This window comes from Phyllobates terribilis, unplaced genomic scaffold, assembly GCF_046119375.1.
Source record: "Phyllobates terribilis strain yellow unplaced genomic scaffold, ASM4611937v1 Scaffold_9__5_contigs__length_417890890, whole genome shotgun sequence".
Taxonomy (NCBI): Eukaryota; Metazoa; Chordata; class Amphibia; order Anura; family Dendrobatidae; genus Phyllobates; species Phyllobates terribilis.
This window is the reverse complement of record NW_027362769.1, coordinates 397,214,216-397,234,054: the sequence shown is the minus strand read 5'-3', so window position 1 is coordinate 397,234,054 and position 19,839 is coordinate 397,214,216. Positions and strand designations below refer to the sequence as shown.

The following is a 19,839-nucleotide window of genomic DNA, read 5'->3' as shown; positions in this document are numbered from 1 at the left end:
CCAGGTGTTTCAGGTGGTCCTCGTAGGTCTTGGAATAGACGATGACATCGTCCAGGTATAACAGGACCGTCTCAAAGTTTCGGTGTCCCAGACAGCATTCCATCAATCGCTGGAAGGTTCCTGGTGCGTTGCAGAGTCCGAACGGCATGCAGGTAAACTCGCTAAGTCCCATCGGGGTGGTGAATGCGGTCTTCTCCCGGTCCGCCTCTGCTACAGGAACCTGCCAGTACCCGCTAGTGAGATCCAAGGTGGAGAAGAAGTTAGCAGATTTTAAAGCAGCCAAAGACTCCTCTATTCTTGGTAAGGGGTACGCATCTTTGTGTGTGATACGGTTAATTCTCCGGTAATCTACACACATTCTCATGGTGTTGTCTTTCTTTTTGACCAAGACTAGTGGAGCTGCCCAGGGGCTACAGCTATCCCTGATTACCCCAGCCTCCTTCATGTCTCTAAGCATCCCCTTGGCGTGTTGGTAGTGTGCAGGGGGTACGGGTCGATACCTCTCTTTTATGGGAGGATGGTCTCCCGTGGGGATGTGGTGTTCTACCCCCTTGACTCGCCCGAAGTCTAACGGGTGTTTACTAAACACTCTCTCGTACTCTCGAACCACCCGGTAGACTCCCTGTTTCTGGTGGGAGGGAGTGGAGTCAGTACCCAAATGTAGTTGCTGACACCAATCCTCCATTATTTTCATAGAGCAGTTACCTTCCTCCGGGTGAGATGGAGGCAAGGGTTCCACAGACTGTATAGAATTTTGGTTGATAGTATATAATTTGGCTAGCGTAGCATACCGGGGCAGGTATACTTCCCTTTTCCCGATATTTATTATACGAACGGGCACCCTCCCATGGCGTACATCAACTACCCCCCGTGCTGTCAAAATGGTGGGCCTACTGTCTGAGTAGACTGGTTCTACCATGGCCTGGTAATCTCTACCTCTCAGACCAATAGCTGCCCGGCACCAAATCATCATTTCACTTTTCGGGGGCATGGCAATAGGGAAAGGGTGTCACGCTGTCTCTGTATACTGGAGGTAGGGGGCCTAAGCTGACCCTAAGCTGGGGCCCTGACTAATCCCTCAACCTGGAGGTACTGTTAAAGGTACAGAGGTCCAGGCCGCCAGCGTAACCCCTACCTCCTTAGGATCCCTGCACCTAAGTAATCTAGTCCTGAGAAGGACCCCGATCACAACAAAAGGGGACAAGTAATAATATGCCCACACACAGTACTTAGACGAACGAGACAGTACAAGGGAAAAACCAAAACCACCTTGCATACAAAAACTACACAACTACAACAGAGGGAACACTAACGGGAAAGGAGATAAATGATAAAGCGAGGAAGGGAAAAAACACTCCAAATACACTTATCTCAGAAACTCCAAATACCACGATCCGCTCTGTTAGTCTGCATGAAATGCTTTCACCGACACTTCCCAAACAGACCAGCAGGCATTTGAAGGAGTCTCACTACAGCAGCATTGATTGCAGCTGGGCGAGGCTGGACCTCGTCTAGCACAGAGAGAGAGAGAATTAACTCCCTCACTGCCGAAAAACACAAAGCACCAAAAAGTCAGCTGCGAGAAGTCAGGCTGTGTAATCGTGACGATCTTCGTGGCGACACACCCGTGACAGTACCCCCCCTTCTACGAGGGGCCTCCGGACCCTCAGGGCCAGGTTTATCCGGGTGAGTTGTGTGGAAGGCCCGAACTAATCGGTCTGCGTTAATATCCGACGCAGGAACCCACATCCTCTCCTCAGGACCATACCCTTTCCAATGAACCAGGTACTGAAGGGACCGGCGATTAAAGCGTGAATCGATGACCCTCGATACCTGGAACTCCAAGTTACCATTGACCACCACTGGAGGGGGAGGTAAAGGTGACGGTACCACCGGCGCCACATACCTCTTAAGCAACGATCTGTGGAACACGTTGTGAATTTTAAACGTAGGGGGGAGGTCAAGACGGAATGCCACCGGATTAATAATAGAACTGATTCTGTACGGCCCGATGAACCTGGGACCCAGTTTCCAGGAGGGAACCTTAAGTTTTATATTCCTGGTAGACAACCATACCCGATCGTTCACACTTAGGTCCGGACCAGACACTCTCCTCCTATCAGCCATACGTTTGTATCGGTTCCCCATAGTATTCAGATTCTTCAGCACCCCTCTCCATACTGAAGCGAGTGATGAGGAAAATCGTTCCTCCTCAGGAACCCCCGAAGAGCCCCCCCTACTGAAAGTACAAAACTGGGGGTGAAAACCATATGCCCCAAAAAACGGGGACTTACCAGTGGACTCGCTCCGCCTATTATTAAGAGCAAACTCTGCCAGAGGTAAGAAAGAAGCCCAGTCCTCCTGGTTCTCTGACACAAAACACCGGAGATATGTCTCCAAGCTCTGGTTCATACGTTCCGTCTGACCATTGGTCTGAGGATGAAAAGCCGATGAGAATGACAAATGCATCCCCCGCCGAGCACAAAACGCCTTCCAGAACTTGGACACAAACTGAGACCCCCGATCAGACACCACCTCGGAGGGTACCCCGTGAAGCCTCACAATCTCCCCAATGAACACCTGCGCAAGAGTTTTAGCATTAGGGAGAGCCGGAAGAGCGATAAAATGTGCCATCTTGCTGAACCTGTCCACTACAACGAGTATGACCGTTTTACCCGAAGACGGAGGGAGGTCCGTAATAAAGTCCATAGACAGATGAGTCCAAGGACGCTCGGGGATCTTCAAAGGTAAGAGGGCCCCAGACGGACGGGTATGTGAGGTCTTAGAGCGCGCACAAACCCCACAGGACGCGACAAAAGTTACCACCTCCTTATGTAAGTTAGGCCACCAAAACCGACGCGAGAGGAGATCCACAGTTGCTTTACTCCCCGGGTGTCCTGCAAAAACTGAGTTATGGTGTGCCTCGATCACCTTTTGTCGCAACTGATCTGGAACAAACAGTCTCCCCGGAGGTCCAACAGGGGCGTCCCCCTGAGCCTCCAATACCTCCTCCTCCAGCTCAGAGCATACTGCCGAAACCACCACCCCCTCCTGAAGGATAGGAATCGGGTCGTCCGTATTCCCGGCCCCAGGGAAACTACGAGATAAGGCATCCGCCTTTACATTTTTTGACCCAGGACGATATGTAACGACAAAATTAAACCTGGTAAAAAACAATGACCACCTAGCTTGTCTGGGATTCAGACGTTTCGCGGACTCCAGATATAGCAGGTTCTTGTGATCGGTGATGACGGTGACCGGATGGACTGCCCCCTCCAAAAAATGGCACCACTCCTCAAAAGCTAACTTAATGGCCAAGAGTTCCCTATTGCCGACATCGTAATTCCTCTCAGCGGACGACAATTTTTTAGAGAAAAAGGCGCACGGATGCCACTTACCAGGGGACGAACCCTGTGACAATACTGCTCCCACCCCTACCTCGGAAGCGTCTACCTCTACAATGAATGGCTGTGACGCATCAGGTTGAATGAGTATGGGTGCCGAGGCAAAACATTTTTTCAAGGAGGAGAATGCTTGACAAGCCTTGTCAGACCACCTAGAAAAATCCGTCCCCTTTTTAGTCATGTCTGTGAGAGGCTTAACCATGGACGAGAATTTACGAATGAACTTCCGGTAATAATTAGCAAACCCCAGGAAACGTTGTAGTGCCTTAAGATTCTCTGGCCGATCCCACTCAAGAACTGCCCGCACTTTCCCAGGGTCCATACGAAAACCGGACGCTGAAACCAGGAAGCCTAAAAACTGGAGTTCCTGTACGGCGAACACACACTTTTCCCATTTGGCATACAGTTTATTATCCCGCAAGATCTGTAACACCTGCCTAACGTGCTCCTGATGAGACACCAGATCCGGCGAGTAAATTAAGATATCATCCAGATATATGACAACAAACTGTCCCACCAGGCGGCGAAAAATGTCATTAACAAAGTGTTGGGACACCGCCGGGGCATTAGTCAGACCGAATGGCATGACAAGGTTCTCATAATGCCCCTCCGGAGTGTTAAACGCCGTCTTCCACTCATCCCCCTCCTTCATCCTAATCAGATTGTACGCCCCCCTGAGATCCAACTTAGAGAACCATTTGGCGCCCACGATCTGATTAAAGAGATCGGGAATAAGTGGGAGCGGATACGGATCTCGGACCGTAATCCGATTAAGTTCACGGAAATCCAGGCAAGGGCGTAGGCCTCCATCTTTCTTCTTAACAAAGAAGAACCCCGCAGCCACCAGTGAAGATGAAGGTCTAATATGCCCCTTAGCCAGACTTTCTGAAATATAATCCTTCATGGCCTGCCTCTCAGGACCAGAAAGGTTATACAACCTAGCTTTAGGTAACTTGGCCTCAGGGAGCAGTTTTACAGAACAGTCATACTCGCGATGAGGAGGTAGTTCCTGACACCCTTTCTCCGAGAATACATCCTCAAAGTCCGCCAGAAATGGAGGTAAGACCCAAGGAGTAACCGCACCGATGACCGTGTTCATGCAGTTTTTATTACAGAATTTACTCCATTGGCTTATCTCTCTGGTTTGCCAATTAATAACCGGGTTATGCTTAGTTAACCAAGGAAGGCCCAACACTATAGGAGTGGGAAGACCCTCCAACACGTAGCAAGACAACAGTTCTTTATGTATCGCCCCCACTTGTAGTTTTACGTCATGCACAGCTTGCAAAAAACTTCCCTGACCGAGAGGCCTGGCATCGATCGAGAATATGGGGATGGGTTTAGCCAACTCACTCAATCGCATACCTTGAACCCGGGCAAACCGAGCATCAACCAGATTAGCCCCGGCCCCACTATCCAGAAGAACAGATATCCTCTCAGTTCTCGTACCCACCACCACCTCCGCCGGTACGAGAAACTGAGACGAACCTAGGGACGAAATACCTACTCCCAGATTGCCGTCCACCACACAACCTGGGATCAACAGTTTTCCGACGACTCTTCACTCTGCAAGGGACGGGATGGACACCCCCCAATAAAATGTCCCTTTCTCCCGCAGAAGAAACACCTTCCTGTCTTATGGCGCACCACCGGTCCCCTCCCCCGAAATGATGTCCCTCCTAATTGCATAGGCTCCTCTGGACTGACCAGGGGAACCACCATATGAGGGGACCTTGTAGGAGGTGGAGTCATCACAGGGGGTAGAGTTATCCCGCACCTCTCCCGAAGCCGTCTGTCAACGCGAATAGCAAGGGCCATAGCGGCTTCCAGTGACGCGGGAGAGTCATACTGTGCCAACACATCCTGTAATTTGTCGGATAAACCTTGACAAAACTGGCTCCTAAGAGCCGGGTCATTCCACTGGGTGTCCGTGGCCCACCTACGGAACTCCGAACAGAATTCCTCCGCCAGACGATCTCCCTGCTGGATCCTACGTAACTTAGACTCAGCAAGGGAGATCCGATCTGGGTCATCATATACGAGTCCCAGAGCAGCGAAAAACCTATCCACTGACTGGAGAGCCGGGGAGCCCGGGGGAAGAGAGAACGCCCAAGATTGTGGGTCCCCTTGTAGGAGCGAGATGACAATTCCCACCCTTTGTTCTTCACTCCCCGATGACCGAGGCCGCAGCCGAAAGTACAACTTGCATGCCTCCCGGAAAACAAAAAACTTGTCCCGCCCCCCAGTGAACCTGTCAGGGAGAGCTACTTTAGGTTCTGGTCCGGCTTGCTCCTGAGGATGCAAAACCTTGGACCTAACGTCCGCCAGCTCCATGGACAAACTCTGCAACTGCCGAGCTAGACCGGCTACAGGATCCATGGTAGCTGGAGAAAAACTAAGTGGGTCGGTGAAAATGTCACGCTGTCTCTGTATACTGGAGGTAGGGGGCCTAAGCTGACCCTAAGCTGGGGCCCTGACTAATCCCTCAACCTGGAGGTACTGTTAAAGGTACAGAGGTCCAGGCCGCCAGCGTAACCCCTACCTCCTTAGGATCCCTGCACCTAAGTAATCTAGTCCTGAGAAGGACCCCGATCACAACAAAAGGGGACAAGTAATAATATGCCCACACACAGTACTTAGACGAACGAGACAGTACAAGGGAAAAACCAAAACCACCTTGCATACAAAAACTACACAACTACAACAGAGGGAACACCAACGGGAAAGGAGATAAATGATAAAGCGAGGAAGGGAAAAAACACTCCAAATACACTTATCTCAGAAACTCCAAATACCACGATCCACTCTGTTAGTCTGCATGAAATGCTTTCACCGACACTTCCCAGACAGACCAGCAGGCATTTGAAGGAGTCTCACTACAGCAGCATTGATTGCAGCTGGGCGAGGCTGGACCTCGTCTAGCACAGAGAGAGAGAGAATTAACTCCCTCACTGCCGAAAAACACAAAGCACCAAAAAGTCAGCTGCGAGAAGTCAGGCTGTGTAATCGTGACGATCTTCGTGGCGACACACCCGTGACAAAGGGTCACACATTCTCACGCTTCCTATCTCACCACCGGAGAGTTCCACCTGTTGCCGTCGCATCAGTGCCCGGATCTCTTTTTGGAGCACTCGCTGCTGGCCGGAGCTGGCGTTCTTGGCAACCTGCTGTAAAATGAAAATCACCTCTGCAAGACAATTTTCAATCACATTAGTTCCTAGAGTTATCTTTGGGTGACTCTCGCGCTTGTCAATGTCTACAATGATCAGTCCCTGTGCTGCCAGTTCGACTCTACCGATTTTAATGGTCATTTCTTTAAATCCGATCTGTGGCACGGGCTGACCATTACTGGCGATGATACTCAAGTCGTCGTCTGGATAGCGGGTTATATCCGAGTCATTCCAGTACTGCTTGAAGAGCACGTACGGGATGGTGGTGACCTGTGACCCGGTGTCCAGTAGGGCACTCATAGGGATGCCATCCAGTACCACAGGCAAGACTGGACGTCCTCCCACATAGTTGTCGCGCCAGTTCGATGGGCCTGGTGATCTTTTTCCTGGGGGTTGGCCCTCTACCCCAGGTTGTGCCAGTTTAAAGGACAGTACCTTGCCATATGTCCGGGTTGATTGCAGCGGCGGCAGATAGGTTGTCCGTCCTCGTTGTACCGGTCGCTGGGTCTTCCTCTGGCCGGTGGGGTCCTCCTTGGTCAACGCCACGGGATGTCCTCCGGTCCGGATGCCAGCTGGATCTTCCCTGGAGTGGAAACCTGTAAAGACTGCACAGTTCGGGTTAGCGCAGCAACGCTTTTAGCTAGCTCTTGGACCTGATGGTGCAGGTCTGGAGCCGGGTCATTGTTCAAAGCCTGCGCATCAGCCCCCACAGGCCCTGCCGACAAGGGCGCCGCCTCCTGGTGGTAAGTGATAGCTGGGCGCCTGTGGGTCACAACGCCACCCGGTGTCGGTTCTCGGAGCACCCGGATGGCTCTGTCCTTGAACTGTGCAAAGTCCAGATGAGGATCCTGTAAGGCTATGGCCCGCAACTGGGTTCGGTGGACATTGCAATATAGTCCCTCTATAAATTGCTCGGTCAACAGCCTGTCCTCGTTTCCCACGCTGTCAGGGTCGGTCTGCTTAATGGCTCTCAGGGCCTCTTGTAGGTTTAGTGCATAGTCCCTTATACTCTCATGTGCTTGCTGCTTGCACCCATAGAATCTAAGCTTAATCTCGGCTGAGGTGCGGGTATCAAAGGTGTCCCTCAGCCGGGTTAGTATCCCTGCGACAGTCCTCCTCCCAGGTGGCCAGGACTTTACCTCCCTTTGGGCTGCCCCGGTTAGTTGGGCCACCAGGATGCTCACTTTTTGCTCTTCTGTGAGGGGGTACACCTGGAAGAGGCTATCCAGCTTTTCTTTAAAGTCATTCAGGGTATGTGACTCCCCTGAGTACTGGGGTAGCCAGGCTGCTCCCGGGATATAGGGCATGGTGAAAGGCATGACTGCAGCAGCGGTGGCGCTGGCGGGGGTTGAGGCAGTGAAGCTCTCCTCCGTATCCGACATCTTTCTCCCCCCCTAGTGGACCGTGGCCTACCTTGCGATGATCCTCTTCCGTAGGCCGCGGCTCCGCAGTGGATCGTCAGGGTTGAGGACCTTCCGTCGCGCTCCTGTGACGTCGGCGTCTGCTGGGCTCCTTCCAGGACCTTACGCAACGTCCTGACGTGAGGCGGGGCTTCAGTTCTCGCGCGCTTTCAGAGTCCACGCCCCTCTTCTTCCCGCGCGGCGTCTTCAAGATGGCGTCCAACGGCGGGAAAACTCCACGGATGGCGGGAAGAAGGCAGAAGATGGCGCCGGATGGCGGGAAAACTTCGCGGATGGCGGGAAGAAGGTAGAAGATGGCACCGGATGGCGGGAATCTTCACCACTGGTAAGTTTGAACAGTCTTTTTCAGGCACGCAGTACCCGGTGGTTGCGGGCACGAAATCCTGCCGACTACGCCAAAGTTGACGCGCCCCTGGGCCTACTTGGTGTCGCGTTGCGCACGCGGGGACTACCCGGAGCCGGGCCTGTTGAGGGTAGTAGTCTCGTGGCGGTGACCCGGTCCGTGCCCAGGGAGTCAAACTGTGTGGCTGAGTATTAGCAGTAGATGTTGGACGACTACGCCACCCGTTGAATGTAGCTATGGAGCTGCCGCTGCAGGGCAGACCGCTGAGGCCGGTGGTACGATGGTGCAGCGTAGATGGTATAACCCCCAACGGGAGGGGTATGGCCTCAGGGCAGCCGACGTGGATGATGGGGGTAGCAGGAACCACTCAGAGACGATGCAGTGTAGTTCAGGGTCTTTACTGGTGACAAAGATAGACCCTCCCGGAGTACTGGCTAGCGATCGGGGCCTGGTCAGTCTTTGAGCAGATGGGATTTCCCCTGGCCAGGCGGAGTTGTAGGCCTCCCCAACTAATTGTACTCTTCTGGCTACCTTGCTAGAGGCGGGTAAAAGTAGCCCACGTCCCTGAGTGTACCGCGTGGTGCTCACCCGTATGGCCGGTGACTCGGGGCCTTCTAGTGGCTTCCGCTCCACGACGGCGGTGCTGGTCCCACGCGTGTGACCGTGCCTTCGGGTTTCTTGGCCAGAGGACCTGAAATCCCCTGCCGGTCGGTTTCTGCTGCTGGGTAAGGATTAGTCCCCACAGCCTCGGACTCCGGGTCCGGTGGTAACTCTTCAATCAGGGCGAGCTCTACAGCTGCCAGCCCCTGATTCCTTTTAGCACGACTTCCCCAGAGCTCCTGATCTCTCTTTCCTATAGCTGCTTCTCCTCTTCTCAACTCCCTAACCCTGCCTCAGCCCCAGTTTTATATAGGGGAAGTTCTTCCCCTCCCAGGACTGGGCAGGAGGTGTGGCATGCATAGGATTCCTGACCAGGAGACCTCCCACCTGCTCTCAGACGTAATATCTCTATTACTGTGGCAACCAGACCCCTGGGGTGTCACAGTAGGACGTGGGGCAGGATGTGGGGTAGGACGTGGGGCAGGATGTGCGGTAGGACGGATGTGCGGTAGGACGTGGGGCAGGACGTGGAGTAGGATATGGAGTAGGACGTGGGGCAGGACGTGGAGTAGGATATGGAGTAGGACGTGGAGTAGGATATGGAGTAGGACGTGGGGCAGGACGTGGAGTAGGATATGGAGTAGGACGTGGGGCAGGACGTGGAGTAGGATATGGAGTAGGACGTGGGGCAGGACGTGGAGTAGGATATGGAGTAGGACGTGGGGCAGGACGTGGAGTAGGATATGGAGTTGGACGTGTGGCAGGACGTGGAGTAGGATATGGAGTTGGACGTGTGGCAGGACGTGGAGTAGGATATGGAGTTGGACGTGTGGTAGGACGTGGAGTACGATATGGAGTAGGACGTGGGGCAGGACGTGGAGTAGGATATGGAGTAGGACGTGGGGCAGGACGTGGAGTAGGACGTGCGGTAGGACGTGGGGCAGGATGTGCAGTAGGATGTGGGGCAGGATGTGGGGTAAGAGGTGGGGCAGGATGTGCGGTACGACTTGGGCCTGCAGCCATATTATATCTTATCTTCCAGTCACAGCTAGAGCTGTAGGCATATTATGTCTTATACTCCAGTCACAGCCAGAGCTGCAGCCATATTATGTCTTATATTCCAGTCACAGCCAGATCTGCAGCCATATTATGTCTTATACTCCACTCACAGTCAGAGCTACAGAGATATCATGTCTTATCCTCCACTCACAGCCAGAGCTGCAGAGATATCATGTCTTATACTCCTGTCACAGCCAGAGCTGCTGGCATATTATATCTTATACTCCAGTCACAGCCAGAGCTGCAGCCACATTATACATAGTAACATAGTTTTTAAGGTTGAAGGAAGACTAAGTCCATCTAGTTCACCCCATAGCCTAACATGTTGATCCAGAGGAAGGCAAAAAAAAACCATGTGGCAAACACTAAGCTCCACATTGGGGAAAAAATTCCTTCCCGACTCCATACAACAATCAGACTAGTTCCCTGGATCAACGTCCTATCAAGGAATCTAGTATATATAACCTGTAATATTATACTTTTCAGGAAAGGCATCCAGGCCCTTCTTAAATGTTAGTAGTGAATCCCTCATTACACATCATGCGGCAGAGAGCTCCATAGTCTCACTGCTCTTACAGTAAAGAATCTGCGTCTGTGATTATGATTAAACCTTCTTTCCTCCAGACGTAGAAGATGCCCCCTTGTCCCAGTCTCTGGCCTCAGAGTAAAAAGATCAGTAGAAAGGTCTTTGTACTGTCCCCTCATATACTTGTACATAGTAATAAGATCCCCCCTAAGCCTTCTTTTTTCCACAGTAAATAACCCCAAGTGTAATAACCTGTCTTGGTATTGCAGACCCCCCAGTCCTCTAATAACCTGTCCTCTAATAACCTGTCTTGGTATTGCAGACCCCCCAGTCCTCTAATAACCTGTCTTGGTATTGCAGACCCCCCAGTCCTCTAATAACCTGTCTTGGTATTGCAGACCCCCAGTCTTCTAATAACCTGTCTTGGTATTGCAGACCCCCCAGTCCTCTAATAACCTGTCTTGGTATTGCAGACCCCCCAGTCCTCTAATAACCTGTCTTGGTATTGCAGACCCCCCAGTCCTCTAATAACCTTGGTCACTCTTCTCTGCACCCGCCCCAGTTCAGCTATGTCTTTCTTATACACCGGAGACCAGAACTGTACACAGTATTCTAAGTGTGGTCGCACTAATGACTTGTATAGAGGTAAAATTATCTTCTCCTCATGAGCATCTATGCCTCTTTTAATGCATCCCATTATTTTATTTGCCTTTGCAGCAGCTGCCTGACACTGGCCACTAAATGTGAGCTTGTCGTCAACCAATACATCCAGGTCTTTTTCAGTGACAGTTTTGCCCAGTGTTTTACAATTAAGCTTATAATTATACATTTTATTTCCTCTGCCCAAGTGCATTACCTTACATTTATCCCCATTAAAGCTCATTTGCCATTTATCAGCCCAAGCTTCTAGTTTACATAGATCCTCCTGTAATATAAAATTGTCCTCCTCTGTATTGATTACCCTGCAGAGTTTAGTGTCATCTGCAAATACTGAAATATTACTCTGTATGCCCCCTACAAGGTCATTAATAAATATGTTAAAAAGTGGGCCCAATACCGACCCCTGTGGTACCCCAATACTGACCCCTGTGGTACCCGTTAACTGAGACCCAGTCTGAGTGCGTTCCATTAATAACCACCCTTTGTTTCCTATCATTGAGCCAGTTCTTAACCCACATACATATATTTTCCCCTATCCCCATTGTTCTCATTTTATGTATCAACCTTTTGTGTGGAACCGGATCAAAAGCTTTTGAAAAGTCCATATACACAACATCCACTGCATTTCCTTGGTCCAGTCCAGAACTCGCCTCCTCATAAAAACTGATCAGATTAGTCTGACAGGAACGGTCCCTCGTAAACCCATGTTGATATTGGGTCATGAGGTTATTCTTCTTCAGATACTCTAGTATAGCATCTCTTAGGAAACCCTCCAGGATTTTACCCACAGTAGAGGTTAAGCTTACCGGCCTATAATTTACAAGTTCGTTTTTTGTCCCCCTTTTTGAATATTGGCCCCACATTTGCTATACGCCAGTCCTGTGTACAGACCCTGTTATTATGGAATCTTTAAAGATTAAAAATAATGGTCTATCTATGACGTTACTTAATTCCTGCAGTACTCGCGGGTGTATCCCATTGAGGCCCGGGGATTTGTCACCTTTAGTGATTTTTAGACGCCGCCGTACTTCCTGCTGGGTTAAGCAAGTGACATTTGCTGGAGAATTTTTGTTATCACTGATCATGTTTTCTGTCATGCGATTTTCTTGTGTAAATACTGTTGAAAAAAAATCATTTAGCATATTGGCTTTTTCCTCATCCTCATCCACCATTTCACCCAGACTATTTTTAAGGGGGCCAACACTATCATTTTTTAGTTTTTTACTATTTATGTAGTTAAAGAATATTTTGGGGTTATTTTTACTTTCTCTGGCAATGATTCTCTCTGCCTCAATCTTTGCTGCCTTGATTTGTTTTTTTACAGAATTTATGTAATTTTCTATATTTATTTAATGCCTCATCACTACCTACTTGCTTTAGTTCTCTAAATGCTTTATTTTTGTCACTTATTGCGCCCCTTACAGCTCTATTTAGCCATAGTGGTTTCCTCCTATTTCTAGCATGTTTATTCCCAAAGGGTATATATTGTGCACAGGTCCTATTCAGGATTTTAATAAATGTCTCCCATTTGCTTTGTGTAGCTTTATGTCTCAGGATATCGTCCCAGTTTATTGCACTAAGATCATCTCTCAACCGTTGGAAATTAGCCTTCCTGAAGTTTAGTGTCCTTGTAACCCCTCTACTACACATCTTATTAAAGTATACATGAAAGCTTATTATTTTGTGATCACTATTACCCAAGTGACCCCCAACTCGTATATTTGATATACGGTCTGGCCTATTGGTTAATATTAGGTCTAGCAGTGCCCCCCTTCTTGTTGGGTCCTGAACCAGTTGTGATAGGTAAGTGTCTTTCATAGTTGTCAAAAACCTATTACCTTTGCTTGAACTACATGTTTCTGTCCCCCAATGTATTTCAGGGTAGTTGAAGTCCCCCATAATAATGACTTCTCCTTGAGTCGCTGCTTCATCTATTTGCTTTACGAGGATATTCTCCGCTGCTTCCATTATTTTTGGAGACTTATAACAAACCCCTATCAGTAATTTATTATTTTTTCCCCCTCATCTCCACCCACAGGGACTCTACATTTTCATGAGATTCACATATATCCTCCCGCAAGTTGGGTTTTAAGGATGATTTTACATATAAACACCCCCCTCGCTTGTCTGTACGGTCATTTCTGAACAGACTATAGCTCTGTAAATTAACTGCCCAGTCATGGCTCTCGTCCAGCCACGTCTCAGATATCCCCACCATGTCATAATTATTTTCCAACAAAATTAATTCTAATTCCTCCATTGTGTTGGTGAGGCTTCTGGCATTAGTGTACATGTATTTTATGTATCTCACTGTACCTCTATTCCTTCCTACTTTATTGACTGTTCTAACCCCACCCCCAATTTCTTTATTTGTGCCCAGGTCACTATCTGCACTATCTTCCCCACCTATAAAATGAATACCCTCCCCCCCAATCCCTAGTTTAAACACTCCTCCGACCTTCTAGCCATTTTCTCCCCCAGCACAGCTGCACCCTCCCCATTGAGGTGCAGCCGGTCCCTAACGTAGAGTCTGTAGCCAACTGAGAAGTCGGCCCAGTTCTCCAGGAACCCAAATCCCTCCTTCCTACACCAGTTCTTGAGCCACTTATTTATCTCCCTAATCTCCCGTTGCCTCTCTGGCGTGGCACGTGGTACCGGTAGTATTTCAGAGAATACCACCTTGGAGGTCCTTGCTTTCAGCTTGCAGCCTAATTCCCTGAAATCATCTTTAAGGACCTTCCACCTACCTCTAACTTTGTCATTTGTGCCAATGTGCACCATGACCGCTGGGTCCTCACCAGCCCTTCCCAGTAATCTGTCAACCCGATCAGCGATGTGCCGGACTCGAGCGCCAGGTAGGCAGCACACTGTTCGACGATCCCTGTCTTTGTGACAGATTGCCCTATCCGTTCCCCTAATAATTGAGTCCCCCACTACCAGCACCTGCCTGGCCTGCCCTGGTCTCCTATTTCCCTCTTTACTGGAGCTTTCACTCCTCCGGCTTTCAGGGGACATGCCTTGCTGCAGCAGTGCTACCCCTGTACCGTCACTCCCCTCATCTGCCAACTTTGCAAACTTATTGGTGTGTGCCAGATCAGGACTAGCCTCGCTGGCACTCTTCCCTCTACCCCCCCCTCTTCTAACTGTCACCCAGCTAGCGACCTCACTGTCCTGCAGCTCCCGACTACCACCCTCCCCCACATCTACCTCAGTGAGCAGCAGACTTCTTTCCATATTGTCAGTGGATCTCAGTGTTGCCAGCTGCTCATTTAGATCCAGTACCTGGGCTTCCAAACGCACAAGGTGCACACATCTCGCACTGCAGTATGCGCCCCCGACCGGCTGTTCAAGGATTGCATACATGTGGCAAGATGTACACTGGATAGCATTGTCAATAATGGAGCTCATTTCCTAATGGGGATTGCACTAGACAGAATGTTAAATAAAAAGAAAAGTAAAGAATTAATAAAATACAGTCAGCAATTCAGTCCAAAGTCCTCCCTTCCAAACGCCCTGAATACAAAGTCACTGAAAAACAAGTCACACACCACTTACTTTCGTTCGCACTTACGCTCCGGTCACACTCAGCTCATTCACACTCGCAAACTAAGCGATTTAAAGAGTTTTTTTTTTGTTTCCCCCCCCCCCCTTTTCCATCAATGCACCCTTCACCTCAATGCACTTCTTATACTCCTGTTACAGACAGAGATGCAGCCATATTATGTCTTATACTCCAGTCACAGCCAGAGCTGCGGGCATATTATCTTGTACTCCAGTCACTGCCAGGGCTGCAGCCATATTATCACTTATAGTCCACTCACAGTCAGAGCTGCAGAGATATCATGTCTTATCCTCCAGTCACAACCAGAGCTGCAGCCATATCGTGTCTTATACTCCAGTCACAGCCAGAGCTGCAGTCATATCATGTCTTATCCTCCAATCACAGCCAGAGCTGCAGCCATATTATGTCTTATGCTCCAGTCACAGCCAGAGCTGCAGTGATATCATGTTTTATACTCCAGTCACAGCCAGAGCTGCAGCCGTATTATGTGTTATACTACACTCAGTCAGAGCTGCAGCGATATCATGTCTTATCCTCCAGTCACAGCCAGAACTGCAGTCATATCATGTCTTATACTCCAGTCACAACCAGAGCTGCAGTCATATCATGTCTTATCCTCCAATCACAGCCAGAGCTGCAGCCATATTATGTCTTATGCTCCAGTCACAGCCAGAGCTGCAGCCATATTATGTCCTATACTCCAGTCCCAGCCAGAGCAGGTCTTGCACTCCAGTCACCCCCAGAGCTGCAGTCACTTCTGCAGATAATGTAACCAGCAGCAGGTCTCCATTCAGATTGCAAATGATTGTTCTGAAGTCGTCGTTCCCTCCTTAAAGGGCCGGTACGGTCTCCTCCTGCATAAATCCTCTGTGCTTCAGTTTCTGGCCTTTTATGAAGCCTCTGCTTGCTGTCACTGAGTAGGAACAATCTCATTTACATCCAGAGACTGAAAACCCCTCTTAACCCAACACTACTCACAGCTGAGGGTTTGTCGCACTGTATCCAGTCCACACAACCCTGAGAAGAACAGACTGATAGATGGCAACAATCCCAGGGCAGGTGAGGGGATTGTAGGCTGGTATCTAGACTGATACATGGTGGCAGAGCCTCAGCAGTGTGAGAGTAAGCAGCAGCAGCAGCAGACTTTAGTGCAGCATCTGTGGTTTGCATTCATCCATATTTTATCTTTGAGGACGGGCCTAAAATAACAGAAAATGAAATCAAATGTTCCAGACTCTGCGGCCAAAAACCGCGGAATAAACAGCTCATCCTTCTCTCCAAGTGCAGGACGCGTCTGAAGTTGGGCTGTGGTCACACAGCTCCGGGGGGACGCGTCAGCGCAGGTTACAGGGGCACTGCTCCTCAGATATCAGGTAGCATTCACGGTGCTCGTCACCAATGCCGGCTGCACAGAGCCCGGTCCTTAGCTCATCAAGCAACTGTAAACAGGGAGGTGGAGCTCCCCTTTAAGTGTGGTGAACCATCAGAAATACAAGAGTTGACTCCTCTTTTCTTCTGCCGCAGACCACGTGAAGGTCAGACTGATCCAAGGAGATATCTGCTCTCTGGATGATGTCCAATCCGCCCTCCGTGGTGGTGACGTGGTCATACACACTGCCAGCCTGGTGGACGTTTGGGGTCGTGTCCCAGCGAGCAAAATCACAGAGGTCAATGTGACAGGTACGAAAAAAGAACCAGAAAAACAGCACGTCTCATCTTGGCTGACATTAATGTGAACTGTGCAATGTGTTAGGCATGGAGTCCATTAAAAATATCCTCAAGGTGGAGAACACCACATCAAGAATCTTATGTACAAGCGTACAAGAATGTAACTACTATAATACTGCTCCCTATGTACAAGAATATAACTACTATAATACTGCTCCCTATGTACAAGAATATAACTACTATAATACTGCTCCCTATGTACAAGAATATAACTACTATAATACTGCCCCATATGTACAAGAATATAACTACTATAATACTGCCCCCTATGTACAAGAATATAACTACTATAATACTGCTCCCTATGTACAAGAATATAACTACTATAATACTGCCCCTATGTACAAGAATATAACTACTATAATACTGCTCCTATGTACAAGAATATAACTACTATAATACTGCCCCCTATGTACAAGAATATAACTACTATAATACTGCCCCCTATGTACAAGAATATAACTGCAATAATACTGCTCCCTATGTACAAGAATAGAACTACTATAATACTGCTCCCTATGTACAAGAATATAACTACTATAATACTGCCCCCTATGTACAAGAATATAACTACTATAATACTGCCCCTATGTACAAGAATATAACTACTATAATACTGCTCCTATGTACAAGAATATAACTACTATAATACTGCCCCCTATGTACAAGAATATAACTACTATAATACTACTCCTATGTACAAGAATATAACTACTATAATACTGCTCCTATGTACAAGAATATAACTACTATAATACTGCTACTATGTACAAGAATATAACTACTATAATACTGCTCCTATGTACAAGAATATAACTACTATAATACTGCCCCCTATGTACAAGAATATAACTATTATAATACTGCTCCTATGTACAAGAATATAACTACTATAATACTGCTCCTATGTACAAGAATATAACTACTATAATACTACTCCTATGTACAAAAATATAACTACTATAATACTGCTCCTATGTACAAGAATATAACTACTATAATACTGCTACTATGTACAAGAATATAACTACTATAATACTGCTCCTATGTACAAGAATATAACTACTATAATACTACTCCTATGTACAAAAATATAACTACTATAATACTGCTCCTATGTACAAGAATATAACTACTATAATACTGCTCCTATGTACAAGAATATAACTACTATAATACTGCTCTCTATGTACAAGAATATAACTACTATAATACTGCCCCCTATGTACAAGAATATAACTACTATAATACTGCTCATATATACAAGAATATAACTACTATAATACTGCTCATATATACAAGAATATAACTACTATAATACTGCTCATATATACAAGAATATAACTACTATAATACTGCTCAAATATACAAGAATATAACTACTATAATACTGCTCCTATGTACAAGAATATAACTACTATAATACTGCTCCTATGTACAAGAATATAACTACTATAATACTGCCCCCTATGTACAAGAATATAACTACTATAATACTGCCCCCTATGTACAAGAATATAACTACTATAATACTGCTCATATATACAAGAATATAACTACTATAATACTGCTCATATATACAAGAATATAACTACTATAATACTGCTCCTATGTACAAGAATATAACTACTATAATACTGCTCATATATACAAGAATATAACTACTATAATACTGCTCCTATGTACAAGAATATAACTACTATAATACTGCCCCCTATGTACAAGAATATAACTACTATAATACTGCCCCCTATGTACAAGAATATAACTGCAATAATACTGCTCCCTATGTACAAGAATAGAACTACTATAATACTGCTCCCTATGTACAAGAATATAACTACTATAATACTGCCCCCTATGTACAAGAATATAACTACTATAATACTGCCCCTATGTACAAGAATATAACTACTATAATACTGCTCCTATGTACAAGAATATAACTACTATAATACTGCCCCCTATGTACAAGAATATAACTACTATAATACTACTCCTATGTACAAGAATATAACTACTATAATACTGCTCCTATGTACAAGAATATAACTACTATAATACTGCTACTATAATCAAGAATATAACTACTATAATACTGCTCCTATGTACAAGAATATAACTACTATAATACTGCCCCCTATGTACAAGAATATAACTATTATAATACTGCTCCTATGTACAAGAATATAACTACTATAATACTGCTCCTATGTACAAGAATATAACTACTATAATACTACTCCTATGTACAAAAATATAACTACTATAATACTGCTCCTATGTACAAGAATATAACTACTATAATACTGCTACTATGTACAAGAATATAACTACTATAATACTGCTCCTATGCACAAGAATATAACTACTATAATACTACTCCTATGTACAAAAATATAACTACTATAATACTGCTCCTATGTACAAGAATATAACTACTATAATACTGCTCCTATGTACAAGAATATAACTACTATAATACTGCTCTCTATGTACAAGAATATAACTACTATAATACTGCCCCCTATGTAAAAGAATATAACTACTATAATACTGCTCATATATACAAGAATATAACTACTATAATACTGCTCATATATACAAGAATATAACTACTATAATACTGCTCATATATACAAGAATATAACTACTATAATACTGCTCATATATACAAGAATATAACTACTATAATACTGCTCCTATGTACAAGAATATAACTACTATAATACTGCTCCTATGTACAAGAATATAACTACTATAATACTGCCCCCTATGTACAAGAATATAACTACTATAATACTGCCCCCTATGTACAAGAATATAACTACTATAATACTGCTCATATATACAAGAATATAACTACTATAATACTGCTCATATATACAGGAATATAACTACTATAATACTGCTCCTATGTACAAGAATATAACTACTATAATACTGCTCATATATACAAGAATATAACTACTATAATACTGCTCCTATGTACAAGAATATAACTACTATAATACTGCCCCTATGTACAAGAATATAACTACTATAATACTGCTCCTATGTACAAGAATATAACTACTATAATACTGTTCCTATGTACAAGAATATAACTGCTATAATACTGCTCCTATGTACAAGAATATAACTACTATAATACTGCCCCCTATGTACAAGAATATAACTACTATAATACTGCTCCTATGTACAAGAATATAACTACTATAATACTGCCCCCTATGTACAAGAATATAACTACTATAATATTGCTCCTATGTACAAGAATATAACTACTATAATACTGTTCCTATGTACAAGAATATAACTGCTATAATACTGCTCCTATGTACAAGAATATAACTACTATAATAC

General features: G+C 46.4%; 1 protein-coding gene across 2 annotated transcripts in view; it reads left to right on the top strand.

The window, feature by feature from the left end:
* The window catches only part of HSD3B7 (hydroxy-delta-5-steroid dehydrogenase, 3 beta- and steroid delta-isomerase 7), a 91,431-nt gene that overhangs the window by 31,274 nt on the left and 40,318 nt on the right, over window positions 1-19,839 (top strand). For both annotated transcript variants that reach the window (XM_073648830.1, XM_073648831.1), the window contains exon 3: window positions 16,270-16,425. In XM_073648830.1, the coding sequence (XP_073504931.1) occupies window positions 16,270-16,425 (156 nt within the window). The remainder of the gene's footprint in view (window positions 1-16,269; window positions 16,426-19,839) is intronic.